This window comes from Medicago sativa, chromosome 4, assembly GCF_051527215.1.
Source record: "Medicago sativa cultivar Bolivia chromosome 4, Bolivia_mono, whole genome shotgun sequence".
Classification (NCBI taxonomy): domain Eukaryota; kingdom Viridiplantae; phylum Streptophyta; class Magnoliopsida; order Fabales; family Fabaceae; genus Medicago; species Medicago sativa.
The window spans coordinates 100,549,598-100,560,369 of record NC_140752.1 but is presented as its reverse complement, the minus strand read 5'-3'; the positions used below and the strand labels follow the sequence as shown (position 1 = coordinate 100,560,369).

At 35.1% G+C, this 10,772-nt stretch overlaps 1 protein-coding gene across 3 annotated transcripts; it reads left to right on the top strand.

Annotated features, from left to right (window-relative positions):
- The first annotated feature begins 267 nt into the window (after positions 1-267).
- On the top strand, positions 268-4,762 carry LOC146934733 (putative splicing factor 3A subunit 1). Of its 3 annotated transcripts, none has more exons than XM_085706666.1 (4): positions 268-374; positions 1,168-3,338; positions 3,461-3,754; positions 4,425-4,762. In XM_085706666.1, exons 2-3 carry the CDS (start codon positions 1,185-1,187, stop codon positions 3,728-3,730), a joined length of 2,424 nt encoding a protein of 807 aa, XP_085562792.1. In that variant the 5' UTR covers positions 268-374; positions 1,168-1,184; the 3' UTR covers positions 3,731-3,754; positions 4,425-4,762. The 3 variants fall into 3 exon arrangements, with proteins under 3 accessions (XP_085562792.1, XP_085562791.1, XP_085562790.1); XM_085706665.1 differs by having other exon boundaries at positions 3,923-4,762; XM_085706664.1 differs by lacking the exon at positions 4,425-4,762 and having other exon boundaries at positions 3,461-3,931.
- Positions 4,763-10,772: the final 6,010 nt, after the last annotated feature.

The following is a 10,772-nucleotide window of genomic DNA, read 5'->3' as shown; positions in this document are numbered from 1 at the left end:
TCAATATATAATGGAAATATCTACTTTAGAATACTTGAATTTTTATTTATTTAAATTCCACCCTTCATTTTAAGCTATTTTATTTAAAATTTATATTTTTACCTAATTAAATAATTGCGATTTTATCATGAAATAAAATATCGTTTTTCATGAGGCCCATTATGTGTGTTTGAAGGATGAGGCCCATCTATCATTAAAAAACACAACATCATTTCATTGTTAAAAAAGAAAAAAAGAATTAAAACCCTAAATCCCTTTGTTTGTTGTATCTATCTATCTATCAGAAACAATTTCATTTGAACTCGGAGTGTGACCGGAAAATCGCATGCGGAGTTGGTCGTTCACCGCCATAAGCAGCCAGAAACTCCGTCCAGGTATTTCTATTTTCTAATTTTCCTTTCTCTTACCTTTTACCTTGATGCGATTCCATCGCGATTTGCGGCTTCAGAGCAAAATTCCATTGATTTTTTAGGTTTTTATTGAAGTATTATTTGATTTCAGACTTCATTGATCTGATAACGGGATAAACAACTTATTTGCAGCTTATACCACAAATTTCTATAGCAAAAGTCAAATTATTATATTTGTATAATCTATAAGCTGTTTTCATTACTTATCCCAATAAGTCTCACATAACTTATGTAAGTAGATAAGCCACTTAATTGATCCTAGAACAATATAAGTTCTTAAATCCCAAACAAAATCTAATACTATTTGATTCTTCCGCTGATCTGCTCCAACCAAACGCTTTCACTTAAACAGTATTAAGCCAGTGTACATGCTCTCTGTGCTGCCCTCAATGAATATTGATTCTCTTCACTGTTTATTCTCAGCTTTATTCATTTAAATTAATCCTTCAAAAATGTTAATATAACACGTATAATAATCTTTTCTAGTTTTCTTTGTCATTGATACTTCTGTTTCTACAAACAAACTCATTGACTGTATGTTTCATGAGATTTGAATGTTATATTTAACTTTATATTTAATATTTTTTTGTCTATACTTTATAATATTATTTACCTAATTTGTCCAAAAACCGAACAAATAGTGGTCATACCGCTATACACTATCCCCCTTTTGGGGTCAGCCGCTATCCAGGATTGACTACTATGGTTAAGTATAATTATTCTGTGCCAGTTCTAACTTTCTGTTTTCATTTTGTAGGTTTTTAAGGGATTCTGATGATGTTAGGTTCATTACCTATACTGCCTTTACCCGCTCCTCCCACTGATGGAAATCTTGGCCCTCTCCCTGAGGCTCAACTCACTCAAGAGGAGGTGGAGGAGAGGAATGAGAGATCCTCCATCGAGGAAGAAACACCGACAACTGTTGCCACACACACTAGAACTATAGGAATAATTCACCCCCCTCCAGACATTAGAAACATTGTTGATAAAACCTCTCAGTTCGTTGCTAAGAATGGTCTTGAATTCGAAAAGAGGATTATCGCTAGTAATGCGGGCAATGCCAAGTTTAATTTCCTCAATCCATCCGATCCCTATCATGCATATTATCAGCACAGGCTTTCTGAGTTTCGTAGTCAGAATCAATCTTCTACTCAACAACCTGGGGATTCTGCTCTACTAGAATCAGCTCCACCTGCGCCAGAAACTGATAGTAACGATGTAGCAACTACAGAGAAGCCTGATATTTCTGCCCAGTTTAAACCAGTAAGGAAAGTACTTGATCCTCCTGAGGCTGAGCAGTATACAGTTAGGCTTCCTGAAGGCATTACAGGGGAGGAGCTGGATATTATAAAGCTTACAGCACAATTTGTGGCTCGTAACGGGAAATCCTTTTTGACTGGATTGACAAGTAGGGAGATTAATAACCCCCAATTTCATTTCATGAAACCAACTCACAGCATGTTTACATTTTTCACTTCCCTTGCCGATGCATATTCAAAGGTTTTGATGCCTCCAAAGGGGTTGACAGAGAAGCTGAAAAAGAGTGTACCCGACATGGCTACCGTGCTTGAAAGATGTGTGAATAGGCTGGAATGGGAGCGTTCACAAGAGCAAGCTAGGCAAAAGGCTGAAGATGAGATAGAGCAAGAAAGAATACAAATGGCTATGATTGATTGGCATGATTTTGTGGTGGTTGAATCAATAGATTTTGCTGACGATGAGGATGAAGAATTACCTCCTCCGATGACCCTTGAGGAGGTTATAAGGAGAAGCAAGATGACGCTCATGGAAGAAGATACCGTTGAGCCAGGGAAGGAAGTAGAAATGGAAATGGATGAGGAAGAGGCCCAGCTTGTTAAAGAGGGAATGGATGCTGTTCGCTTGGACGGCAATGATGAAGGGAAGAAGAGTGAAGTCAGGGTTACTGAAGACCCTGAACCACCGATTAGGATTGTGAAGAACTGGAAGAGACCAGAAGACAGGCTTCCTGCAGATAGAGATTCAACCAAGTTTGTGGTTTCTCCTATCACCGGTGAACTGATTCCTATTAGTGAAATGTCAGAACATATGCGAATTTCTCTCATTGATCCTAAGTACAAAGAACAGAAAGAAAGAATGTTTGCCAAAATTCGAGAAACCACTTTGGCACAGGATGATGAAATCTCAAAAAACATTGTTGGACTTGCTCGGACTCGTCCTGATATTTTTGGTACTACCGAGGAAGAGGTTTCCAATGCTGTTAAGGCTGAAATTGAGAAGAAAAATGATGAGCAACCTAAGCAGGTTATATGGGATGGTCACAGTGGTAGTATTGGCCGTACTGCAAACCAAGCAATGTCACAGAATATTGGAAGTGAGGATCAAAATGATGCTTATAATAATGAATCTAAAAACCTCCCTGGTCCTGCTGCACCTCCTCCAAGACCTGGTATGCCTTCAGTTCGTCCTCTTCCGCCACCACCTGGACTAGCTTTGAATCTACCCCGTGGGCCTATGCATAACATGCAATATTCTAATCCTAATAGCATTGGCCTTCCAATGCCTCCACCAAGACCTGGCATGCACATGATGCAATCTCTCCGGCCAGCCCCTCCTCCTCCAATGCAGATGCCTGGTGGACAACATTCCATGATGGGTGGTCAACCACCCCCAATGCATCCATCAATTCCTATGAATAACCAAGGAATCCCCATTCCTCCACCACCTGGATCTCAGTTCACTCCTGTTCCACGACCTTATGCTCCTCACCCTCCTCCACCATCAGGGATGATGCCTATGATGCATCCACCACCTCCGCCTCAAGGAGTGCCCCCACCGCCGCCACCTGAGGAAGCTCCTCCCCCGCTTCCAGAGGAACCAGAACCGAAGAGGCAGAAACATGACGATTCTGCTCTGATCCCTGAGGATAAATTTCTGGCTCAGCATCCGGTATGGAGAGTTACTTTGATAACAATCATTTTTTTTAATAAAAAAGAACCACCAATTATACATTTATATTACATTTTCTACCTGCTACTGATGCTATTCTAACTGCCATTTGTTCTCTACAGGGACCTGCTCGGATCAGTATATCTGTTCCTAATGTTGATGAAGGAAATCTCAAAGGGCAAGTTCTGGAAATAACTGTGCAATCTCTGTCTGAAACTGTTGGCAGCCTGAAGGAAAAAATTGCTGGGGAGATCCAACTCCCTGCTAACAAGCAGAAATTGAGTGGAAAACCAGGCTTTCTCAAGGACAATATGTCACTTGCACATTACAATGTTAGTGGAGGAGAAACACTCTCCCTAGCCTTGAGAGAGCGTGGTGGTAGAAAGAGATGAGCATATTATGCACTGTTCAAGAAGGTTTTTGTAATCTCTGCTTCATTATGAGGCCTTTCGATTTTTATACTTGATGGACTACATAATGCCTATCTGCATGAATTTTATGTTGAATACTTATATCTACTGTACTTTGATGCTTTTTGAAGTTTGATTGTTGTCTTAAAGACTGATGTTAATTCTCGAATACAGATTTTGGCACCCTGGCGCCTGTCACTTGAGGGAAATGGGAAGTAGTGGAGTTCCAATTACTAATCTGATGAAGTCAAATTGTTTACACCACTAATTATTGTTTTATTTTGCTTTTCATTTTATTTGTTCCAAAGTTACTGATCTGTTTTTTATTGAAGCTCCCTGTCAGGGTGGGATCATTTTTATTTTTTTGTTCATTTTCAGCATTCTTGCAATCACAAACTGGAAGTGGTGATTTAGTTTTTTTTTTTTTTGCTTGTCTTTTCCTAGTGAGGTTTTGTCTTCTACTGGATATTAGATTAGATTTAGAAGCACTGTTTACTGCTGTTCAGAGGCAATTTCTGTTGCCGAGCATGGCTCTTTTAGCTGGTGCATCTTGTTTGGGGTTTTACTTATTCGTCATTAGAGATTGTTATAGTTTGTTGTTGTATTTATCCTTAACCTCGATCTGTGGGTGGTGTGATGGTTATTGTTTTTTGATTTTGCTGTTTGATCATAACAGAAATTCTACTTGGACTTGTGGGAAGGCCGTGCAGCATAGCCTGACGTGTCTTTGAATGGGACGAGGCAGGTAGAATGGCCCTATATTTTCTCTGATTGTGTTAAGCCCGTGGTCTTTAACTAAGATCATTTGCTTTTACGTGCGAGATTTGTTCTGATGTCTGTGTTTGTGCCTTGCCAACTTATGTATAATGGAGCAGGCTTAGTATTTTAAGGATAGCACCCAAACACATCTTTGTTGTTTTTTTTTTTTTTTGCGATATTTTATGAATCATACAGTTGTAGACCCCTTGATTAAGATTTTTAGTTATTAAATCCGCTGCTGCTATATTGGTTTAAGCGTGTACTTGATATCTCTCTCTTTGCTCTTGATTTTTGAGTCGAATATCAAAGTCAACATTATTAATAAGATAAAATGTGGTCTAAACTGGAATTAGTTCCTTACACAACATTGATCTCAAATCAATAGACAATAGTGTGAAAGTTGAATATAAACTTTGGGTCATGTTAACTTGTGCCCTTAGGGCACATGTTAAGCAACCCAAAAATAGAAACATTTTCTTAAATTTTGTGCATTCAATTATTGAAAAGTAAAAAAGTTAAAGTAAAATGCATTAATTACAATAGAATATTTCTATTTTGAATCATTAATTTGTGCCTTGAGGGCACAAGTTAACATTTCCCATAAACTTTCTATGAATTAAAGTTTGATTGGCGTAACATACAACACACGCCATTAACGACCCCACCACCCAAACGTTGGAAAGTAACATGTAACCCTTAATAAAATCATTACCTCCATCTTAACCCCAAAAAAAAAAAATCATTACCTCCACTAATTTATCGAAATTGACATTTTATTTTTTATTACAATGCACGTATGAGTGTATGACTGTACCACCATGCTCCTCTTCCTCTTAACACTTTTTTCGTAAAACATGGGACGGACGTGAAACCGAACATCCTGGCTATTGCAATATTGTAAGACACGTTAGTTCCTTTCATTATGCACTACCCTTTGCTTTATGCGTTAGTTTTTCCTATAAATCATTCGGAAATTTAAGAGCTACTTATGTTTTCATTTTTCATTTCAACTAATACGGAAGAACAATGTGTACTGTTTCGTAGTTAGATTCATGGTTTGATGAGACTTATTTTATTTTTAAACAGAGAAGGAATGAATGAATGACGATGATCCTCCATAATGATGTAGTTGGAGTTTTATAATAAACTTTTCAGCTGGATTATAATTTCATTTTCATCTTGGTTGTGCCTGCAAACACTTGTATTGAGTTATTTATACAACTTTGAGTTTTATCTTTTATTTGCTGCAATGTTTTGTTGGACAAATAGAGTGTTATAGATACATGAAGGAGACGTATATATTACATTAGACATTGATGATATTGCATAAAGTTTTTATAGATTAACTAGACCCTGACCCGTGCGATGCACGGGTTTATTTCGATTTTCATATATAAACATCAGATTGATTATATTATTAGTTTTTTTTAGCAAAGATTATATTATTAGTTGTCGACATGTTTAAATGTATTATGTATAACATTTCAATAAAGACTACAATGAGCAAATTAAATAGTTCAAAATACACATCAAAGGAAAAAAAGTTACTGTATAAAGGGGAAGAAATGGATGAAACCGCAGACTTTTGGGTTTAGATTGCGAAGGAGAAAAAATTGTTCAAAACCGTTTGGAAAGAAAGGAAAAAGAATTTTTGAAAAGGGAGTTTAATATTGGATATCATGTAGTGGAAGACAAATGATAACACAAAAACAGCAAGTGGCTTGGTGGTCAACATGCGATGCACGGGTTTTTGTAGAGTTTCATATATAAAATATCAAATTGGCTATACTATTAATCGTAGAGTTACATTTAAACTCAGAAACAATCAAACTAAGTGACAATTGAGAATGATCGACATGCACAATCTCAAAGAAGCAAATTAACAACATTTAGTTTGCATCAACAAAAATGAATATGGAAATCAACAAAAATGAATATAAAATCAAAGTCATTACTTTGCCAAAACAAAGTAATGTTATAGTCTACTGTAGTGATTTTTGCAAATAAAAATTCTGAACAAAAACTTCATGTAATATAATACAGGAAAAAGTGAAGTTTCAAATGAAAAATTTTATCATATGGGTTAGTCAAATTATCTACAATTTTAAAGATGCAACTTTAATATCGTAACACGTAGTTAGCGTACACCAAAAAAAATATGAAAAAGAACTACTATCAATAAAGTTACTAAAAAATAACTGCTATGAGAGAGGTAACCATTAGGGCGGTTGGGGCTCTTAAAAAATATTTTAATCATGTATTTCATTTTTGGAAGCAACAATATTTCAACAAAAAGAGAAATGGCATAGTGGCTATAGTTGTAAAGTGTAAGCATATGGTACCTGGTTCGATTCCTTGCAAACTTTTTTTTTCATAAAAATTACTCAGACCCACCGAAAAAGGCGGGATCAGAATTAGGGCAAACCTTTCAGAACTGTTTAACATTTATATATACTAGAACATCAACCCGTGCGACGCACGGGTCCAACCAAGGAAGAAAAGCGACGAATAAGTTATATCGTCTAATTGGGTTGTATTTTAATAGTTCCATAAGGAATATGATGTATTACATAAGGGAAATTGGTATTAAGTTGACATCGTTAGAGTATGACATCATTAAAGTACAAATAAGAGACATGATACTAATAAGAGACATGAACAATTTATGCAAACATGTTCTTGGATTTACATGGACAATTTACAAAGCAAATTTTTACTACATTAGAATATATAACTATCTTTGATTTTTATAAACTCTAAAGGGAATGAAGATAGTGGAGGTCAGATGTTTGAGACATGCTAACCTCTAAGGCTTAAGAGAGGTTACACGTTCATTCAACATTATGTTACTTAAAATAAATGGTTTCAAAAATATACATTCAATCATAGTCAGGTGTGCTTTACCATATGACCAACTAACTTACATTAAAAAAGGATAACTAATGATAGAAAAGTATCTTGGTCATTTTCGGATTGAAATTCCATATGGATGCATGTTAAAATCATAAAATAAGTTTTTTTTTTAAAGGAAAAATCATAAAATAAGTTGAACTTTTTAAAACTTGATCGTACTATTAATGTATCCAAACTGAGTTGAACTTGTTCAAATTTGAGTATTTTAGATCCTCTAAATTTATATGTAGGTGGCCTGCTTAAACTATATATTATGTGATGTCTGATAATTGTTAACTTATAGCTTTGCTTCTATCTCAGCCTGTTTGATGTCTTATAACTTTGCTTCTATCCCTTAAAATAATAAAATAAGTTGAACTTATTTAAATTTGAGTATTAACGATGTATCCAAACTTTGTTTAACTTATTTAAATTTTGTTTACGCTATGTCAGCGCATAAATTTTTGTCTTTTGTATTTCCTTCTAACACTATATCAGATGGAATAATTTGCAAATACACTATATTATACTGAATCAAAATAAAGGTGGACATATAACTTAACGCAAAAAAGACATATTCATTAGATTTTTTGGGGATAAGGAAACATCTTACACATTGTTACTGAAAACATAAAACAAAAATACATCACTAAACCATCATTGGTAAGTCTGAGATTAAAAACAGAAACAACATAAGAACATATAAGAAAAATATATAGAACTAACCACATATGAATCTTGTGTAATACAATTAAAATTTGATTTTATCTACAACTTGAAAAACCCCAATTAGAAATTTCTAAAACATGGATTGACTCAAAGAAAATATGATGTATCTAAAATACCTCAAAAAAAAAAAAACACACACACACACACACACACACACACACATTTCCTTGACTATGCTGACCCGTGAGAGGGTGAAGATGATTTCTGCTGAGAGGGTTAAGCTTTAATAATAAGAGATAAACTTGAGCATATGAATGACATTCATTGCGTGACAAAGGGTTAGAAGGTCAAATGTTAGAATTTATTGTGTGGTAAAAGAGTATTTAAAAGATTGATCTTAAAGAAGAAGGTCAAACAATTGCATTTAAATGAGGATAAATTTTTTGGATTCGATATGAATGAAATTCATTGCGTGACAAAGGGGTGAGAAGGTTAAATGTTAGAATTTATTGTGTGGTAAAGGAGCATTTAAAAGATTGATCTTAAAGAAGAAGGTCAAACAATTGCATTTAAATGAGGAGAGAATTTTCAGATTTGATATGAATGGTAAAAGTGCATTTAATGAATGGCAAAGGAGTGAGAAGTTCAAATGTGAGAATTCGAAATGCTTTAAGGACATTTAAATGAGAAATTCAAACAATTGAATTTGAAATGAATGACATTTATTGCATGACAAAAGGGTGAGGAGGTCAAATCTGCGAATTTATTGCGTTGAAATGGGAGGGAAAAAGCTAAGTAAAAATTAGGGTTAGGGATTGCTTGACCAGAAAAGCTTTAGAAACAAAGATAATTTGACTTGAACCATATTATTTCAATTTGCAATATCGTTTATTTTAAAAAAAATATATTTAATGCATTTCTTTTATTTGAACCGTGTTTATTTTTTTGAAACCATATTATTGAATATTTGCGATCATATTATTTTATTTTCCAACCGTGTTCTATTATTGAAATGTTGCAACCATATTATTTTATTTTCCAAACAACCGTGTCCTTAAATGAAATGAATTGCCAAACAACCTGAATTTAAATGAATTTATGACGTGTATTAAGGGTTTAAATGAAATGAATTGCCAAACAACATGAATTTAAATGAATTTATGGCGTGTATTAAGGGTGAGGAGGTCAAACCTGGAATTAATGCGTTAGAAATGGGAGGGAAAATGCTAGGTTAATTTTAGGGTTAGGGTTAGCTTGACCTGACAAGCTTTAGTAAGTAAGATTAAGATTTATAGTTTAACCAAATTATCAGCTGATTATAATTTCAACGACCAAGTTGGTGGACAAAATAGAGTGTTATAGATATATACATGAAGGAGACGTATATATTACATTGGACAAAATTGAATGATGTATTTTATTTGGAATTTTTTTTTATTGATTGGCTTTCATGGAGGAGACAAATAACTTAGATTTATACTTGAATGTGAATTTAGAATTCTCAATTTAGTTGTTTCTTAATAACATGGTGTTGCTACTTGCTAGTACTTTGTCATGGAAAATGGGGTCTATAACTTCTTTTATTATTTGTTTTTTACTATGCAAGTAAGTTATGCTCTTGATAAACTAGAAACAATTGCATTGCTTTTGCATGATTAAGCTAAGAAAATCCCATTGCGATAACTGCAAACTAGGATTTGTCTGCTTAATGACAAATCCAAAACTTAAGGATTTGGTTAATTTTTTTCTTATCATTTTGTATATTTGTTAATCACCTTGTCCTAATGGCAGCTTGAACAACATGTACTGCTTCAATAGCATAGAATAGACAATTTGTGAGTTCTTGAGAAAGCCAGAAGTCTTGAAGAAAGCCGCAGAGGAGCTAAGCAAGGTGATAGGATCCAAAAGATGGGATGATAAGAAGGACATTGTCAATTTACCTTACACTGACAAAGAAAGGCTCATGCTATCAGATGCCGAACGATTCTTGGGCAAATATCCACTGCCACTCCACCGACCCTCTCCAACATTGTCTCAGCCCCTTGCATCACCTTCCCACCCAACACCATCCATGCCTCAACTCCTGAAGTATTCTTGTTTATGCCGACTTCAGACATAGGCCTTCAAGCCATGGGTGCCTCTTCACAAAAGGCCTCACATGTGGATTAGACATAGGAGTGTGTGCAATGAGGAGGATGAGGAGGAAAATGGAGACTACCGCCAGGAGGATGAGGAGTTGGAGGAATGTTCCTCATCTCATGCCAGAAAGAGATGTTAATGGAAATATCATTATAAGACCTTACCGTAGAGGGTAAGTTACAATACTTTGTTTTTCTTTCAATATTTATGTGGTATTAATTTTTAGGCTTAATTGCACTTTTGACCCCCTATCTTTCTAAAAGTTGCGATTTTGGCCCCCTAACTAATTTAAATACAAAACAACCCCCTAAGTATTGAATCTTTGGCAGTTTTGGCCCCCAAGACTGATTTTGACTCGGTCAACGCTGACCTGGCACCCTAAGTGAGGTGCCACGTGTCATTTTTTTTATTTATTTTTTACCTTGGGGGGCCAAAACTGCTACAGTTGTAAAACTTAGGGGGCTGTTTTGTATTTAAATTAGTTAGGGGGCCAAAATCGCAACTATTAGAAAGATAGAGGGCCAAAAGTGCAATTAAGTCTAATTTTTATTTACTCAATATTTTT